The sequence below is a fragment of the Mus musculus genome, chromosome 14, assembly GCF_000001635.26.
Source record: "Mus musculus strain C57BL/6J chromosome 14, GRCm38.p6 C57BL/6J".
Lineage (NCBI taxonomy): Eukaryota > Metazoa > Chordata > Mammalia > Rodentia > Muridae > Mus > Mus musculus.
Window position 1 is genome coordinate 84,428,440 of NC_000080.6, and position 20,514 is coordinate 84,448,953.

General features: G+C 42.3%; 1 protein-coding gene and 1 long non-coding RNA gene across 11 annotated transcripts in view; one reads left to right on the forward strand and one right to left on the reverse strand.

Moving 5' to 3' along the window:
* Window positions 1–14,965, reverse strand: part of Gm32498 (predicted gene, 32498) — a 110,024-nt gene extending 95,059 nt beyond the window's left edge. For all 4 annotated transcript variants that reach the window (NR_168882.1, NR_168881.1, NR_168880.1 and 1 more), the window contains exons 1-2: window positions 14,086–14,965; window positions 13,659–13,797 (exon numbers count right to left, since the gene is read on the reverse strand). This is a non-coding gene — a long non-coding RNA (predicted gene, 32498). The remainder of the gene's footprint in view (window positions 1–13,658; window positions 13,798–14,085) is intronic.
* A 158-nt stretch (window positions 14,966–15,123) lies between these two features.
* The window catches only part of Pcdh17 (protocadherin 17), a 94,003-nt gene continuing 88,612 nt past the window's right edge, over window positions 15,124–20,514 (forward strand). For 3 of the 7 annotated variants that reach the window (XR_001781111.2, XR_003950846.1, XR_003950845.1), the window contains exon 1: window positions 16,600–20,214. Coding sequence is in view for 4 of the 7 variants with exons in the window: in XM_006518905.2 (XP_006518968.1) it covers window positions 17,656–20,214 (2,559 nt within the window). In the remaining 3 variants the exon portion in view is untranslated. Of the gene's footprint in view, window positions 20,215–20,514 lie in introns of all 7 variants that reach the window. The other 4 variants (XM_006518905.2, NM_001013753.2, XM_017315983.2 and 1 more) reach the window with 3 other exon arrangements.

A 20,514-nucleotide genomic window follows, 5' to 3' on the forward strand; every position in this document is an offset into this window, starting at 1 on the left:
TAATTTTCATAAAGATTTACTGCTATTTCTATGTTAATTCCACACCATAGGATATATCTGACCTTTATAACCTATTTTCTGCCATGATGCATTTAACTCTTCATCTCCACAAAGCAAGATCACAGCCTTCATATTTTGGTCAGATTAAAACAAAAACGAACAAGCCCCTTCCTCTCCACCCGAGCCCCGGGCTACCTTGCCAGCAGAGTCTCGCCCAACACCCGCAAGGGCCAACACGGGACTCCCCACGGGATCCTAAGACCTCTGGTGAGTGGAACATAGTGCCTGCCCCAATCCAATCGCACGGAACCTGAGACTGCGGTACATAGGGAAGCAGGCTACCCGGGCCTGATCTGGGGCACAAGCCCCTTCCGCTCCCCCCGAGCCCCGGGCTACCTTGCCAGTGGAGTCGCCTGACACCAGCAAGGGCACACACAGGATTCCAAATGGGATCCTAAGACCTCTAGAGAGTGGAAAAAAACTTCTGCCAGGAGTCTGGTTCGAACACCAGATATCTGGGTACCTGCCCTGCAAGAAGAGAGCTTGCCTGCAGAGAATACTCTGCCCACTGAAACTAAGGAGAGTGCTACCCTCCAGGTCTGCTTATAGAGGCTAACAGAGTCACCTGAAGAACAAGCTCTTAACAGTGACTACTAAAACAGCTAGCTTCAGAGATTACCAGATGGCGAAAGGCAAACGTAAGAATCCTACTAACAGAAATCAAGACCACTCACCATCATCAGAACGCAGCACTCCCACCCCACCTAGTCCTGGGCACCCCAACACAACAGAAAATCTAGACCCAGATTTAAAAACATTTCTCATGATGATGATAGAGGACATCAAGAAGGACTTTCATAAGTCACTTAAAGATTTACAGGAGAGCACTGCTAAAGAGTTACAGGCCCTTAAAGAAAAGCAGGAAAACACAGCCAAAGAGGTAGAAATCATTAAAGAAAAACAAGAAAACACATCCAAACAGGTGATGGAAATGAACAAAAGAATACTAGAACTAAAAGGGGAAGTAGACACAATTAAGAAAACCCAAAGCGAGGCAATGCTAGAGATAGAAACCCTAGGAAAGAGATCTGGAACCACAGATGCGAGCATCAGCAACAGAATACAAGAAATGGAAGAGAGAATCTCAGGTGCAGAAGATTCCATAGAGAACATCGACACAACAGTCAAAGAAAATACAAAATGCAAAAGGATCCTAACTCAAAACATCCAGGTAATCCAGGACACAATGAGAAGACCAAACCTACGGATAATAGGAATTGATGAGAATGAAGATTTTCAACTTAAAGGGCCAGCTAATATCTTCAACAAAATAATAGAAGAAAACTTCCCAAACATAAAGAAAGAGATGCCCATGATCATACAAGAAGCCTACAGAACTCCAAATAGACTGGACCAGAAAAGAAATTCCTCCCGACACATAATAATCAGAACAACAAATGCACTAAATAAAGATAGAATATTAAAAGCAGTAAGGGAGAAAGGTCAAGTAACATATAAAGGAAGGCCTATCAGAATTACACCAGACTTTTCACCAGAGACTATGAAAGCCAGAAGAGCCTGGACAGATGTTATACAGACACTAAGAGAACACAAATGCCAGCCCAGGCTACTATACCCGGCCAAACTCTCAATTACCATAGATGGAGAAACCAAAGTATTCCACGACAAAAACAAATTCACACAATATCTTTCCACAAATCCAGCCCTTCAAAGAATAATAACAGAAAAGAAGCAATACAAGGACGGAAATCACGCCCTAGAACAACCAAGAAAGTAATCATTCAACAAACCGAAAAGAAGACAGCCACAAGAACAGAATGCCAACTCTAAAAACAAAAATAAAAGGAAGCAACAATTACTTTTCCTTAATATCTCTTAATATCAATGGACTCAATTCCCCAATAAAAAGACATAGACTAACAGACTGGCTACACAAACAGGACCCAACATTCTGCTGCTTACAGGAAACCCATCTCAGGGAAAAAGACAGACACTACCTCAGAGTGAAAGGCTGGAAAACAATTTTCCAAGCAAATGGACTGAAGAAACAAGCTGGAGTAGCCATTTTAATATCGGATAAAATCGACTTCCAACCCAAAGTTATCAAAAAAGACAAGGAGGGACACTTCATACTCATCAAAGGTAAAATCCTCCAAGAGGAACTCTCAATTCTGAATATCTACGCACCAAATGCAAGGGCAGCCACATTCATTAAAGACACTTTAGTAAAGCTCAAAGCATACATTGCACCTCACACAATAATAGTGGGAGACTTCAACACACCACTTTCTTCAATGGACAGATCGTGGAAACAGAAACTAAACAGGGACACAGTGAAACTAACAGAAGTTATGAAACAAATGGACCTGACAGATATCTACAGAACATTTTATCCTAAAACAAAAGGATATACCTTCTTCTCAGCACCTCACGGGACCTTCTCCAAAATTGACCATATAATTGGTCACAAAACAGGCCTCAACAGATACAAAAATATTGAAATTGTCCCATGTATCCTATCAGACCACCATGGCCTAAGACTGATCTTCAATAACAACATAAATAATGGAAAGCCAACATTCACGTGGAAACTGAATAACACTCTTCTCAATGATACTTTGGTAAAGGAAGGAATAAAGAAAGAAATTAAAGACTTTTTAGAGTTTAATGAAAATGAAGCCACAACGTACCCAAACATATGGGACACAATGACAGCATTTCTAAGAGGGAAACTCATAGCTCTGAGTGCCTCCAAGAAGAAACGGGAGAGAGCACATACTAGCAGCTTGACAACACATCTAAAAGCCCTAGAAAAAAAAGAAGCAAATTCACCCAAGAGGAGTAGATGGCAGGAAATAATCAAACTCAGTGGTGAAATCAACCAAGTGGAAACAAGAAGAACTATTCAAAGAATTAACCAAACGAGGAGTTGGTTCTTTGAGAAAATCAACAAGATAGATAAACCCTTAGCTAGACTCACTAAAGGGCACAGGGACAAAATCCTAATTAACAAAATCAGAAATGAAAAGGGAGACATAACAACAGATCCTGAAGAAATCCAAAACACCATCAGATCCTTCTACAAAAGGCTATACTCAACAAAACTGGAAAACCTGGACGAAATGGACAAATTTCTGGACAGATACCAGGTACCAAAGTTGAATCAGGATCAAGTTGACCATCTAAACAGTCCCATATCACCTAAAGAAATAGAAGCAGTTATCAATAGTCTCCCAACCAAAAAAAGCCCAGGACCAGACGGGTTTAGTGCAGAGTTCTATCAGACCTTCAAAAAAGGTCTAATTCCAGTTCTCCACAAACTATTTCACAAAATAGAAGTAGAAGGTACTCTACCCAACTCATTTTATGAAGCCACTATTACTCTGATACCTAAACCACAGAAAGACCCAACAAAGATAGAGAACTTCAGACCAATTTCTCTTGTGAATATCGATGCAAAAATCCTCAATAAAATTCTCGCTAACCGAATCCAAGAACACATTAAAGCAATCATCCATCCTGACCAAGTAGGTTTTATTCCAGGGATGCAGGGATGGTTTAATATACGAAAATCCATCAATGTAATCCATTATATAAACAAACTCAAAGACAAAAACCACATGATCATCTCGTTAGATGCAGAAAAAGCATTTGACAAGATCCAACACCCATTCATGATAAAAGTGTTGGAAAGATCAGGAATTCAAGGCCCATACCTAAACATGATAAAAGCAATCTACAGCAGACCAGTAGCCAACATCAAAGTAAATGGAGAGAAGCTGGAAGCAATCCCACTAAAATCAGGGACTAGACAAGGCTGCCCACTTTCTCCCTACCTTTTCAACATAGTACTTGAAGTATTAGCCAGAGCAATTCGACAACAAAAGGAGATCAAGGGGATACAAATTGGAAAAGAGGAAGTCAAAATATCACTATTTGAAGATGATATGATAGTATATATAAGTGACCCTAAAAATTCTACCAGAGAACTCCTAAACCTGATAAACAGCTTTGGTGAAGTAGCTGGATATAAAATAAACTCAAACAAGTCAATGGCCTTTCTCTATACAAAGAATAAACAGGCTGAGAAAGTAATTAGGGAAACAACACCCTTCTCAATAGTCACAAATAATATAAAATATCTTGGCGTGACTCTAACTAAGGAAGTGAAAGATCTGTATGATAAAAACTTCAAATCTCTGAAGAAAGAAATTAAAGAAGATCTCAGAAGATGGAAAGATCTCCCATGCTCATGGATTGGCAGGATCAACATTGTAAAAATGGCTATCTTGCCAAAAGCAATCTACAGATTCAATGCAATCCCCATCAAAATTCCAACTCAATTCTTCAACGAATTGGAAGGAGCAATTTGCAAATTCGTCTGGAATAACAAAAAACCTAGGATAGCAAAAAGTCTTCTCAAGGATAAAAGAACTTCTGGTGGAATCACCATGCCAGACCTAAAGCTTTACTACAGAGCAATTGTGATAAAAACTGCATGGTACTGGTATAGAAACAGACAAGTAGACCAATGGAATAGAATTGAAGACCCAGAAATGAACCCACACACCTATGGTCACTTGATCCTTGACAAGGGAGCTAAAGCCATCCAGTGGAAGAAAGACAGCATTTTCAACAAATGGTGCTGGCACAACTGGTTGTTATCGTGTAGAAGAATGTGAATCGATCCATACTTATCTCCTTGTACTAAGGTCAAATCTAAGTGGATCAAGGAACTTCACATAAAACCAGAGACACTGAAACTTATAGAGGAGAAAGTGGGGAAAAGCCTTGAAGATATGGGCACAGGGGAAAAATTCCTGAACAGAACAGCAATGGCTTGTGCTGTAAGATCGAGAATTGACAAATGGGACCTAATGAAACTCCAAAGTTTCTGCAAGCAAAAGACACTGTCAATAAGACAAAAAGACCACCAACAGATTGGGAAAGGATCTTTACCTATCCTAAATCAGATAGGGGACTAATATCCAACATATATAAAGAACTCAAGAAGGTGGACTTCAGAAAATCAAATAACCCCATTAAAAAATGGGGCTCAGAACTGAACAAAGAATTCTCACCTGAGGAATACCGAATGGAGGAGAAGCACCTGAAAAAATGTTCAACATCCTTAATCATCAGGGAAATGCAAATCAAAACAACCCTGAGATTCCACCTCACACCAGTCAGAATGGCTAAGATCAAAATTTCAGGTGACAGCAGATGCTGGCGTGGATGTGGAGAAAGAGGAACACTCCTCCATTGTTGGGTGGATTGCAGGCTTGTACAACCACTCTGGAAATCAGTCTGGCGGTTCCTCAGAAAATTGGACATAGTACTACCGGAGGATCCAGCAATACCTCTCCTGGGCATATATCCAGAAGATGCCCCAACTGGTAAGAAGGACACATGCTCCACTATGTTCATAGCAGCCTTATTTATAATAGCCAGAAGCTGGAAAGAACCCAGATGCCCCTCAACAGAGGAATGGATACAGAAAATGTGGTACATCTACACAATGGAGTACTACTCAGCTATTAAAAAGAATGAATTTATGAAATTCCTAGGCAAATGGATGGACCTGGAGGGCATCATCCTGAGTGAGGTAACACATTCACAAAGGAACTCAGACAATATGTACTCACTGATAAGTGGATATTAGCCCCAAACCTAGGATACCCAAGATATAAGATACAATTTGCTAAACACATGAAACTCAAGAAGAATGAAGACTGAAGTGTGGACACTATGTCCCTCCTAGAATTGGGAACAAAACACCCATGGAAGGAGTTACAAAGACAATGTTTGGAGCTGAGATGAAAGGATGGACCATGTAGAGACTGCCATATCCAGGGATCCACCCCATAATCAGCATCCAATCGCTGACACCATTGCATATACTAGCAAGATTTTATCGAAAGGATCCAGATGTAGCTGTCTCTTGTGAGACTATGCTGGGGCCTAGCAAACACAGAAGTGGATGCTCACAGTCAGCTAATGGATGGATCACAGGGCTCCCAATGGAGGAGCTAGAGAAAGTACCCAAGGAGCTAAAGGGATCTGCAACCCTATAGGTGGAACAACATTATGAACTAACCAGTACCCCGGAGCTCTTGACTCTAGCTGCATATGTATCAAAAGATGGCCTAGTCGGCCATCACTGGAAAGAGAGGCCCATTGGACACGCAAACTTTATATGCCCCAGTACAGGGGAACGCCAGGGCCAAAAAGGGGGAGTGGGTGGGTAGGGGAGTGGGGGTGGGTGGGTATGGGGGACTTTTAGTATAGCATTGGAAATGTAAATGAGCTAAATACCTAATAAAAATGGAAAAAAAAAGAAAAAGAAAAACCCTAGGTATCTAAATTAGGTTAAAAATCATGCATTTACTGATAGTAAATCATAAATAAATTTATTTTAAAATATAAAAAACAAAAAAAAACAAAAAAAAAAAAAAAAAAAAAAAAAAAAAAAAACGAGAACACAGACCTCTGGCATACTTTCTAGAACTACCTTTAGAATAACCACCCTATTCCCCAAACACCAGTCTCAATCTTTTTTTTTTTTAATAATTTCATATAATGTCTATTGTCCCGCATATTCCCTGGGAAGTGTTTCCAGGGATTTATGATTTTACAAATATGCATATCTATAAACTTAAATCGCCATTAGTTCTTCTAGCACATCACTGATTGTCTTATCATAGTAATGGCCAGTTTTCTTTTCTTTTGTTTTTGTAGCAAGATTTGAGATGAGAAAAAGAGAGGGAATAAGTATATTGTCACATATACAGTTTGAAATGAGAAGGACTTGGGTGCCAATTGGTGTCATAATCTTCTCTTTATGTATAGATTGGCTTAAAGTGAAGTACTTAGGTTTCCTTTTTTAAGCTTAAAAGAAGTTAATTACATTTTGTGTGTATTGGTGTTTTGTCTGTGTGTATATTTGTGCATCACACATTCCCACAATAGGCCAGAAAAGGACATTGGCACCTGGAACTGGAATTACAGACAGTTCTGAGCCATCATGTGGGTTCTGAGATATGAACCCAAGTCCTCTAGAAGAGAAGCTACTGTTCTTAACATCTACACCATCTCTCTAGCTCCTTTCATAAATTTTTCTTCCTACCTTAATTCATTTGGTGTGAATAACTTTTAAAAACCTCAAAGTGCTTCAAAATGTGGAGCCCGTGTGTTAAGATGACTTCCATCCCCTGACGTTTTTTTATGATCAATTTGGTAAATAATTTTAACGATTAAGCACATTATAATAATGCCTTCACTGTGTTTTCATATACAACCCCCCACAAAATGTATACATGGACTTTTAATCACTCAACAGATTCTTGTATGAACCCATGAGCTACGAATCTAGCTACATGTCTTAGGATAGTGGTCATCTACATTTGTGTTTCAAATGTTGAAACACAAAATAAACTTCTGTTGTAGAATATTTTTTAATCCAAATCTGGGGTTTCTATTTACCTTTAAATATTTGGTTCCCAGATAAGACACAACCTTTATATTTACAATAAGCCTTATTCAGCACAAGATCTGGGCAGATATCTATCCTCTATGCTATTATGTCTATTTTCAGCCAATAATCCCATTATATAATTTGTCATGTTTCATCTGGGCTGCTCTTAACTCCAATTAGTCAGCCACATGGCAATTGTTTTAAGGTTCTTACTCCATGGCTTTTCCTTTTTTCACCTTCTTCTCTCCCTTCATGGTCTCCTCAGACCCCAAGCCCTGGTACCCAAGACCCTGTCTTTCTTTTGTCCATCTATTGGCTGTAGGCATCTTTATTCACCGGTCATGGGTAACTTGAGGGACAAGGCTTCATAGAGTCACTTGGTTATGTCACTTGAGTATGTACAGACTCTGTTACCCTGAAGGCAACCAGGTCTTGGGGCCCAATATTTAGCATTACAACATAAGCAAAAGATCAAATCTCAACAAACTTCTCAATTTTTATGATTGATTATATTCTTGTCTTGCCTGTTCCCATCAGCTAGCAGAGCCCTTCCTTAGTAACTAAAGAGAATCATGGGGTCATTTTTTAACCAGTGTGAGGAAGAAAGGTCTCTATCTCTCAACCATCATGCTGATGCAACTACTACCTCTGACTAAGAAGTAGAACGTTTGCGTGCTAGGCAAGCTCTTGCTTTACTCATGTATGTCACATAGCTGCTATTTATTATATTTCCTACTGCTGAGGACGTTTCTGGTTCTAAATGTTAGAAAATAAAACTGAATGTGTAATCCTTTGATACATACTTCATCTAGTGACATGCATTATACAAACTTTTCTCTCTTAGGATTCTGATATTAGTATAACAAAGATATTAGTAACTACATACATACTTACATACTTACTTACTTACTTATTTGTGTAGCCAACACTGGCCTAGAAGCCATGGTGAACTTCCTGCCTTCACCACCCACTTGAGTGATGGAATTATAGGTAAAAGTCAGCACAATGGTTTAAAGATAGTTTTAGATAATTCCCAATTATGCTCATCAAGTATATGTGTTTCTTACAGTGTTTTTGAATATATTTGCATCGTTTAAATTATAGATCTCTATCAAATATATTAGGAAGGGGTTCTGTAGCTGTCTGTGGCTTCCTGAATAGGTCACTGTCACAAATAGGTTTAATTACCACTGCTCTTGATATGCTTTCAAAAGAGTATAAATTCATGATTGTACAAATGTCCAAGTTGTGTAATAAATGTTAAACTCTTGGATTTTCATGGACTTCTGTGATTACTATGCCTTCAGGAAAGAGAAAGTAGATCACCCAGGCTCATCAAAGTATAGTCACTATGTGTCTAAATTTAATCTGTATTGTTTTGAGAAGAATGGCCAATACAACTTTCTTCTGTAAGTTTACAATCAAACATACATTCAAACTTTCTTGATTAATATTTAAATTACAGTTGTCACATACCAAGATTCTAAGCATCATTTGAATGACAAATAAAGATATCTCACTTATTTTTTTAATAAGAATTTAAACTCTTCAGTGCTGAATTAAAATTGGAGGTCATTCCATTTCTATCTGTGTGGGTAATTTGTGGATGGCTTATGCCCTTTTCCCTAGATATTACTAGGTTTTCTCATTCATAAAGATAGGACAATCTTCAAGTATCTGAGTTCAGAAGCTACAAAAAAAAAAAAATCAATTCACCTAGTGAATTTTAATGATGTTTCATTTCATTGATTTTTTTTTTAATTTAATATGATTTCAAAAATATCACTGAGAAGAACTCAGAGTATTTTCCTGACTACAGACAGGGAGAAGCCTATATAAAGGTGCTTTACTTAAAGCAAAAGTATGCTGTGCCCTGAGTAACAGACTAAAGCTATTTGACAGCAGTTGGTTTGTAACTGAAATGTTTCTAGCCTTTTTAAAGATGAGAGGAAATAATATTCATAGCTCACTGAAAGAGGAATTTACATAAGGAGGCCATAATTACCCAAGTAAGACCTTGTCACAGAAACTTGGGAAGGTTAACGATCATAATGATAATTAAAATGCAGAGGATTTGTAGAGCACTTATTTGTTTTCCTGAGAGCTCAGCTACTTCTAGCGTATTCTTCTCATTGATCTCACTATGATAGCTATCTAACAAGCAGGCTAACTATCTTAGAATAATGGCTAGAAACGTGTGAACGGCTAGAACCATTACTGATCATAAGCATCTGGTGTCAGCCACACCTGAAAGGCGGAACCTCCTGTGACACAGCGGTTTGAAACATCTTTTCAGGTCACCAGTGTAAGACTGACTCTGAGGAAAGAGTGCCACCTACTGAATTGAACTTCCCGGGTCCCCTCCAAGGGCTGGTTTCCCAGCCTCAGTCAGCACTGCCCTAACATGTGTAACTCTAAAAAAATAATGAGATTGCTGTGCAGTGCGTTAAATCAAAATACTATCTTTGTTTTCCCGGTGTCAATCAATTTAATGATCTAGCAGGCACATCTATAGATTAACTATTTCACTCATAAGCTCTGCGTTTCACAGAGCAATATAAAAATATTAAATAAATCTAATTTTCCTAATGCAGTAAATTTTCCAAATACGCGAATGTCTATCAAACTGACCACAAGGGGGAGCCAGTATGTAACTTCTTATGGGGCATGAGTGTTGAGATAATGGATTTAGTGTAACTTGCTCTTTTTGGCTGGCAAGACAAAAAAAAAAAAAAAACATAAATATGATACTTGTAATCTGTTGTGATGAAAGTAATGTTACGTTATGTTAATATTAATGTACACAATTTAACCTAAATCCCCTTTTAATATGTATTAATAGATTTGGCATGGAGTAACATTTGGGGGTTTCTCCACATCAAATAATATATTAATATGCATTTTAAAACGTGGCAGCTTATTTTATCAACTTAACATAAACATATTCACACTCACCTGTATTCACACGCACACTCATACACACACACACATACACACACAAAACTATTTCATACTAAAGAGCATTTAATTGTAAATTTTAAATAAAGAAATTTTATGCTTAAATTCTAAATTAGTCTCTAAAACTCAGAATATTTCTCCTAAGATGCATTAGAGTACTTCAGTTGATCATTGATTATTAATTTACCAATATTTCTTCTTACCTATACATTTTAGAATTTACTGAAAATGTACAGATGCTGGTTTTAAGTTTACTTCATTCATTTTGTGAATTGTGAATGAATTCCTCACAGGTTTAGTTTGCATGTCTTTGCTGAGTTAATCCTATGGTTCCATTATTAACATTGTAGTAAGGAAAATACATATACCTGCATATGCTATCATATTGTAACATACTCTAACAGAAATATTATTTAGAAGAAAATTTAAATTTTCCTAATAGTGGTTTTTTCATAATTTTAATAAAAAGTGGACAAATTTCATATTTAATTTGCATTACTAATTTTATATACTTTATGCATTTAGAATGTATTGAGTATGAGAGAATTCTTTTAAAATATTTAAATTATAAAACATTTTTCCTGAAGCATAAAATTTACATTTAATTTACATTGCTCTATCTAATTTATATTCATCATTGAGGAAGGAGAAAGACTTGGGAGTAGTGTGGTTTCATCACTGGTTAAAAGACAGTGCTTTGACTAAAGTCAGCAAACAGTCAACAGTAATATAAGATGGGAGTCATAGATGTCTTTAAAAGAGGAGAGGCACTAGCTATAAACACAATACTTCATGCTTTTGAGAATTTGAATTTGATATGGTTTTGGTTTCCTGCTATTTAAGCCTTATGCTATTAAATTTGGCTTGAAATGTTTCATACAAAATTTACTGCACAAAACCAGATAATGAAATGATAAAGACAGAAATATAAAAATGTTTTTTTTAATCATGTAAGTAATGGCTGTACAGAAAATGGCAGCTTCGTTTCCTTCAGAGTTATATATTATTAAGTTTAAGATTATAGCAAAGCAGGATAAATTACAGGAGACTTATATAGCAGTGATCCTGGCTTCAGGAATAAACTCTTAAAACTATATCTAAAACACATAATTATGCATTCTTAAAGAGTGTCTCTGAGCTGAAGTTACATAAATTATATAAACTTCCATGAAGTCCTATTTTGAGATTTTTTCCTTAATTCTGTGAAGTCAATTATGAGACCGACATAGCAGTATTTGCTCCTCTTTATTAATTAGCCTATAAAATGAACCTGCAATATTTAAAGCAATTCCAATGCATCAATCAAGTTACCTTCAAACTCAACTTACCCACCCTATTTTATTAATTAATCAAATGTTAAGTCTTCTACAAGACTTGTTCTCAGTGAGTGGTCCCACATAGATTCTAGCTAAGCAAACTTAAAGTAATTCCAATGCATCAATCAATTTACCTTTAAACTCAACTTACCCACCCTATTTTATTAATTAATCAAATGTTAAGTCTTTTACAAGACTTGTTCTCAGTGAGTGGTCACACATAGATTGTAGCTAAGCAAACTAGATCTTGAGATGGTCAGAATATATGAATTTACATAGAGAAGGGTAACGTGTTGGATTAGAGTTGAATCTGGTTTGAAACTACAAACACTGATTATCAACCCAGCTGCTCTGGAAAACTCTGACATTGCTTTAGTATACGCAGGTCATGACAGACTTCTGAACTCCTTGGCTTGGTGGAGTATGAGACACGGCCTTCAATGCTACAAAGCCGTGATGCTTTTGAACTACCTAATACACTTACATCATCTTTTCTATTCCAGTGGAGCTCAATAGTTTTAAGATAATGAATAAGAAAATTTTAAATAAATATGATGTGAACACAAAATATGCTTGGAAGAAAGAAAAAGACAGACTTTGAAAACCTTTAACGATTTCTTTTTAGAGTTAAATGTGATTGTCACAACTGATTGGAAATAAGCCAAACAACTTGTACTAAGCTATCAGTCAGTTTCATTGCTGGTTAAGGAAAAAAAACAGGTATAAATCATCACTACAAATAGTTACTTAGGATACATGTCAGTACTCAACAACCATGTCGGATACTACAGCAACAAGAAATATAAGAAACATACTTGTGTTCTTTTTATTCTTGGAAGATGCCCTAAAGCATTCACCATATACACACAGTTCTTTCAGCAAACACTGGGGGGCGGTGTGGCATAATTACTCTGGGGAGGGGGAGTCTAAGCAAATGTATTCTTCTAAGGATATATTTTTCCTGTCACCAAGACCTTTCCTAGGCATTGTGTTTCCAATCTCCCTTCAACTGCATAGCACTATGTTGAATTAAGCCTAATCAATACACCCCAGCCTTCCTTGGAATTGTTTTATTGTTTTATTTTTGCACCATAGTGAAAGTCAAAGACGTCTAATTACTATGCGATTAAAATAAGCTTAAAGTGGTCGTTTTTAAAAGGTAATTCACAGTGTTTCTGAAGATATATCTAAGAGCTACTGCTCTTGTTTAGCTTTGCAAAGTGCTGGTGTTTATCCTTAGAACTCAGGCAGGGTGCGAGGAGAGGGAGATACAAAATAAAAATTGATAAATGAATGTGTGAATGTGTGTTCACTATGCCATAGGCAGTTTCTGGTTATAAAGATTACAAGAATCAACTTCCAAAGCACATGCATTGGACCAATATTTCTAACCAGAGAGACATAAAGAAAGCTATGGCTATATAAGACTTTGTGGTTAAAGACAACTTAGCAAAACAGCCTTTACTTTGGCAAGACTGAGTCCTCTGTGGACTACAAACATATATGCTAAACAACCTATTTAGGGAAGACAAGAAAGGAACATTTTTGAATTTGAAGGTCTGACTAAAAAGATCTTCTCTTTGAATTTTTGAGCTGTTGGTCTCTCAAGGGAATGGTACATTTGGAATGAGACCAGACTGCAAAATCAGACTATATGTTATCTCCTTGAAGCTCTGGGAAATTAATAGCTCCTTGATCTGAACCTTTAAGCAAGTATCCCCAAAACAATATTCAGAGCATTCTTGTAATTGGTCTGGATTTGATTTTCTTTGAAATTCTGAATGATTCATGTTACATATTTTTATAGTAGTCATTCACAATTTATAAATGGCAACTTAACTTCAGTATTTATGAACTACAATCAATACTGTCGCAATCAAAATACTCACCTTCTCTATTTCAACGGATTGTTTTCCTTTGTCCCTCTTAACTCTGCTCCAGAACTGCTAGATCAGAACCAAAACTGATCGTAACTTGTGGATGTTTGTGAAAGCAGTTCAGACAAAAGCAAGCTTTGAGATTCTAAAGCTGGAGATGAGAAATTTAGAATGGGGGGGGGGAGGAGGAAGAGGAGGGAGAGGAAGAGGAGGAAGAAGAGAGAGAGACAAAGAGACAGAGAGAGAATATTTAAACAAACATCATTCAATCTGGTATAAGTTCTTGCCTAAGTTCAGCTTCTATGAATAGGAGACTTTATACATATTAGCAATGCTATTTGATTTGAAAAAAATATCAAATTGCTATTTGGAATTTTAGTAAGATGAACAGAAGTGAATTAGACACCAAAGCTAGGGACATTAAGGGACATTGGATTACCTTGAATGTGGGCTGTGATAGGAGATGGTTAAAAGGTAGAAGTCTAAACACTGTTCAACCAGATTTCAGTTTCATGGAGCTGCAAAACATGTCTTAAGAGAGGCTTGTTCCCTCCTTCGAGACACTGCCTCTCTCTCCACCGGCGTCTGCTTTTCTTCTGAAACACTTTCATAATCAAGTGACTTTCCTTGCATGGGTGCCTGGGGACAGCGGGGATTTCTCTGAGGATGAAGAAAGTTACATATTGATTACAGTTGCTTGCGGCGTGTTTGCTCCCGAGCTAGCTAGCACAGACAGATCTCTAACACTGCACTTTCCTGGCGTTCACCGAAATAAACATCCCACCGTGAGAAAACGCGTACATACACCACACACACACACACACACACACACACACACACGCTCTCTCTCTCTCTCTCTCTCTCTCTCTCTCTCTCTCTCTCTCTCTCTCTCTCTCTCGCTCTCTCTCGGGCGCGCGCACGCATGCGCGCGCACGCACCCACTCCGCACCTCCAGATGAGTGCACAAGGAGTCAGAAAATCCGCAACTCCCTTGGCCCAGTGTTTGTGTGTGTGTGTGTGTGTGTGTGTGTGTCTGTGTGTGTCTGTGTGTAAGCTGACGACGTGGGTTGGTGTGTGGACTAGAAGGCACCAGGAAGACCGCAGCTGCCTCTCTCTGCAAAGTATACGGTGATTCCCCACGCCTGGCTTTACATCCTATCCCCAGTTGAAATCAAATCACTGCCAAACTTTTCTCTTTCTAGAGGAAGACACCCTCTAAACACCAGGGCTACCACGGCTCAGCCCTGGGCGCCGCCGCCGAGACTTAGCGCGGGCTCTGCGGGCCTTGATGCTCTCCGGTCGGACTCAAGCTAGTCAATGACTCTAAAGAGCTGGGGCTGCTGGCCCCGCCCCCGCCTGCCGTTTCTCCGCCTCCCATTGGGCGTGGGCCGAGAAGGCAGGGTCTGGCTCCCCACGCCGATTGGCTGGCAGAGAATCAGTATCAATGTTTAAGCGGCGGCGTGAGGTGAATAGAGTCAGTCAGCAAGAGACGCTGGGGAGAGAATCCGGACTGCGAGCCCGGCGGCTGCCGCAGCGGAGGAGGGCGGCTCGGAGACGGTACTCCAACTGTTGAATTGAATTTTTCACCTTCCATTTCCTCCGCGTCTTGGCTGGCGGAGATGGATTTATTCGGTTTGAAACCTGCACGTCTTTCTCAGGCTTTGGGGTGATCCTGACAGGCACCGCACTAGACTGAAAGAGACCACTCGTGACAGAAAAAAAAAAAAGGAGGAATTAAAATTTAAAAAAAACCTCCACAACAGACTGCACAATTAGCTATGCACACCGATGCTGGACTTTGTGAACAGAGACCGTTGGGAGGAAAATCTTGAACTATGATCCTGGGCTAAGCTGTGAATCATTACTGGAAACGTGCCCCCACCCCTAAGACTGAGAGATTTGGGGGCATCTCACGCCTAACCAAGTGGAAAGGTTTTTTTTAAAAAACAAATAAATATTCGTAAGCAAAGCAGACGCCTTGTTTTGCAGAGCCTCGGACTCCGGCCGAAAGAGGTAGAGTAAAAGTGTTCCTGGATTCAGCTTTGCCTTCCTCCCCCCACGCTTTTTCTCGTTTTTCTTCCCCCACCCCCGACGTGATTCCGGCTTTTTTGTTGTTGTTGTTTGTTTTTTTTTTGTTTTTGTTTTTGTTTTTCCTATTGAGTGGTCAGAGAAAGCCTTAAGAAGAAGCCTCAACTAAGGACTGCGAAGGGAGGACCGTGAGGGGAGAGTGAATACGATTCGTTCCGCTGCTTCTGACTCATCCCGCAGATGAGAACACCTGCATTTCTGGATGTGTCATTCCCGTATACCGAGGCGCTGGGAGAAGCGGAAATAATGTGTAGATCAACCCGTGCCTAACCTCCCCTCGGAGGTGGAGGAGGTAGTTTCCCCGGGTGGGCGCCCTGGCAGAACCGCGGTGGCTGCAGCTCCTCACCCTCTCTGCCTTTCCCAAGTCGACCAGAGACCGTGTGTGAGCCAGACTGCAGAATGCATCACGCCAAGCCTTGATGTATTCCGTCGACTCTACTCCTCCAATTTAAAATAATAATAATAATAAGGGGGGAAAAAGCCTACACTGTTATTCTCTTCAAATATTCACCACTCTTGTTCCTCGCCAAGGTTTTCCTTTCTAGATGAAAAGGAGGCTGGGCCACTGGAAGGAGGTGCTGAATAGAAAGAAAAGAGAGCCACTTGACAGCCCAGCCCTGTGAATGCAGAGACTGTTTCCCTTCTAGCGAGAGACAGGGCAGTGTGTGTGTGTGTGTGTGTGTGTGTGTGTGTGTGTGTGTGCTAGGACTGGGAGGGTAGCTCCCTCCTCCTTTCTAGTCTGCCCTCCCCCCTCCCCCCCCCCCTCAAATCTGCACGTCTAACCATGAGTTGCCTGTTGATTTCCTTTCGCCTGGCAAGAAAAGCAAACTGGAATTAAACTGCAGGGAGAGAAGTCTTTGCTTGCTGGAAGAGGATGGGATGGTAGTGGCGGCTCCCGGATTGGCATAGAGACACACCAGAGTGTTCTACGAACAGAGGCGGAGATATATCTCTATATTTTTCTCCTCCCAATAGGCTCTCGGCGCAAATGCTGATCAGGCTGTGGCTTTCTTGATTTTGGGGGAGAACCCTCTCCGAGGAAGAGAGGGAGGAGCTTGGTAGGGGGAGGAAACTACAAATCGGGACACTTTTTTTTCCTCTGCATTTCCTCCCCTCCCTCTGGCTGCTCGGAAAGAAGAGAGAAAAAGAAGAGGGAGAGAGAAAAAAAGACTTGGCTCGGAGATGCAGTCCGCTGCCGCCGCCGCCTAAACCAGCAAGGCAAGATTAGATCTTTAAATGCAGCAATACACTGCCTGAAAGCCGAGCATCCTGCATAGCGAGCAGACATTTCTCCGTGTGCCAGGGCAGCCTCAAATATACATATGTATCTGTGACTCTTTCTTCGTCCCTATTCATTCCCATCAATCGCATCACCGAATAAGAGTAACTAAAGGATTCCACTTTCTGATCTGCCTGGAGACACACCTCCCGAAGCCCTCCCCCACCGGATTTGAAGAGTATTCTGTAGGCTGCCGGAGGGAGTGGATTTTGCAGCGCCTAGCGGGAGTGAGGAAAACCAAGCAATTCTTCAGCTCATTATCATCTCTTCCAGACTCCGATTTCCTTTTTATCGCCAGCCTCATCACGCAAGTTTGAACCTCCCGAAGTCCAGGCGGGAGAGACAAAGCCTTTAGCTTGCCTTCAGCCGCAGGGAGTCGCCGCCTGGCTCCGAGCTGCTGCAGCTTCGCTGCGCGGCTGCATCTCTCCCAGTGCGAATGCTGTAGATCAACAGGTTCGGGCAACTTGAGCGGAATAAGGAGAGACTGCCTGGTGCCGCAGCCCGGGTGCGGAGGGAAGGAAAGACTCGCAGACTTGTGGCTCGCTCCGAGCTCGTACGCTCCGCCCCGGTTCCAGACTGGCGCGCACCCACCAGCTAGCACCTCCAGTCCGGCTGCTCCTGTTCCCACCCCACCGGTCTGGGATGTACCTTTCCATCTGTTGCTGCTTCCTTTTGTGGGCCCCTGCCCTGACACTCAAAAACCTCAATTACTCAGTGCCAGAGGAGCAAGGGGCCGGCACGGTGATTGGCAACATCGGCAAGGATGCCCGACTGCAGCCCGGGCTTCCGCCGGCTGAGCGCGGCAGCGGCAGCGGGAGGAGCAAGTCTGGCAGTTACCGGGTGCTGGAGAACTCCGCACCGCATCTGCTGGACGTGGACGCCGACAGCGGGCTCCTCTACACCAAACAGCGCATCGACCGTGAGTCCTTATGCCGCCACAATGCCAAGTGCCAGCTCTCCCTAGAGGTTTTCGCTAACGACAAGGAGATTTGCATGATCAAGGTAGAGATCCAGGACATCAACGACAACGCTCCCTCTTTCCCCTCGGATCAGATAGAAATGGACATCTCAGAGAACGCGGCACCCGGCACCCGCTTCCCCCTCACGAGCGCACACGACCCAGACGCTGGCGAGAACGGGCTCCGCACCTATCTGCTCACCCGCGATGATCATGGCCTCTTTGCCCTGGACGTCAAGTCCCGCGGCGACGGCACCAAGTTCCCAGAGCTGGTCATCCAAAAGGCACTGGACCGCGAGCTGCAGAACCACCACACTCTGGTGCTGACCGCCCTAGATGGCGGGGAGCCTCCACGCTCCGCCACCGTACAGATCAATGTGAAGGTGATCGATTCCAATGACAACAGTCCAGTCTTCGAGGCTCCGTCATACTTGGTGGAACTGCCCGAGAACGCTCCACTGGGTACCGTGGTCATTGATTTGAACGCCACTGATGCTGATGAAGGTCCCAACGGAGAAGTCCTCTACTCCTTCAGCAGCTATGTGCCCGACCGCGTGCGGGAGCTCTTCTCCATCGATCCTAAAACTGGCCTGATCCGCGTTAAGGGCAACCTGGACTATGAGGAGAACGGCATGTTGGAGATCGACGTGCAGGCCAGAGACCTAGGACCTAACCCAATCCCAGCCCACTGCAAGGTCACAGTCAAGCTTATCGACCGGAACGATAACGCGCCGTCCATTGGTTTCGTCTCCGTGCGCCAGGGGGCGCTGAGTGAGGCCGCCCCGCCCGGCACAGTCATCGCCCTAGTGCGGGTCACTGACCGGGACTCAGGCAAGAATGGGCAGCTTCAGTGTCGGGTTCTAGGTGGAGGAGGGACTGGAGGTGGCCTGGGGGGTCCCGGTTCCGTCCCCTTCAAGCTTGAAGAGAACTATGACAACTTCTATACCGTGGTGACTGACCGTCCACTGGACCGTGAGACACAAGACGAGTACAATGTGACCATTGTGGCCCGGGACGGGGGCTCCCCTCCACTTAACTCCACCAAGTCCTTCGCCGTCAAGATTCTGGATGAGAATGACAATCCGCCTCGGTTCACCAAAGGACTTTACGTGCTCCAAGTACACGAGAACAACATTCCAGGAGAATACCTCGGGTCAGTGCTAGCCCAGGATCCCGACCTGGGCCAAAATGGGACAGTGTCATACTCCATTCTTCCTTCACACATCGGCGACGTGTCTATTTACACCTATGTGTCCGTGAACCCCACTAACGGGGCCATATATGCCCTACGCTCCTTTAACTATGAACAAACGAAGGCTTTTGAATTCAAAGTACTGGCTAAGGACTCAGGGGCGCCAGCGCACTTGGAGAGCAACGCCACGGTGAGGGTGACGGTTTTAGACGTGAACGACAACGCTCCAGTGATTGTGCTTCCCACGCTACAGAATGACACAGCTGAGCTGCAGGTCCCGCGCAATGCTGGCCTGGGGTACCTGGTAAGCACCGTGCGCGCCCTGGACAGCGACTTTGGAGAGAGCGGGCGCCTCACCTATGAGATCGTGGATGGCAACGATGACCACCTGTTTGAGATCGATCCGTCCAGCGGCGAGATCCGCACGCTGCACCCCTTCTGGGAGGATGTGACCCCAGTGGTGGAGCTTGTGGTGAAGGTGACCGATCATGGCAAGCCCACCCTTTCCGCTGTGGCCAAACTTATCATCCGCTCAGTGAGCGGCTCCCTGCCTGAAGGGGTACCGCGAGTGAATGGCGAGCAGCACCACTGGGACATGTCCCTGCCTCTCATAGTGACACTGAGCACGATTTCTATCATCCTCCTAGCGGCCATGATCACCATCGCTGTCAAGTGTAAACGGGAAAACAAGGAGATTCGCACTTACAACTGCCGCATCGCCGAGTACAGCCACCCTCAGCTAGGCGGGGGGAAGGGCAAGAAGAAGAAAATCAACAAAAACGATATCATGCTGGTGCAGAGCGAGGTGGAGGAGAGGAACGCCATGAACGTCATGAACGTGGTGAGCAGTCCCTCCCTGGCCACCTCCCCTATGTACTTCGACTACCAAACCCGCCTGCCCCTCAGCTCGCCCCGGTCAGAGGTGATGTATCTTAAGCCAGCCTCCAACAACCTGACTGTCCCGCAGGGGCACGCAGGCTGCCACACCAGCTTCACCGGACAAGGGACTAATTCGAGCGAGACCCCTGCCACTCGGATGTCCATAATTCAGGTAGGAGACTTTTAGAGTAAAGGGGACTTCACATAAAAGCTTTTGCTGTGCTGTCCTGAGACCTTTGGATAAGGGAAAGCCAGATGGCCAGCAATCATGTGTGTGGGGTAGGCAATAGTTAACTCAAAATGGTTCACATCTTTGACCCTGTGTGAATACCATTGGCTATTCAGAATCCCTCCCGGGTAAAAATAGCTAAAACACATGCCATACCTCTGCTGCATTTTTTCAAATTTATTTTTACACATTTTCAAATGGTAACAACAGTCAATAGTTAAACTTTATTCTATCTGCAGGACT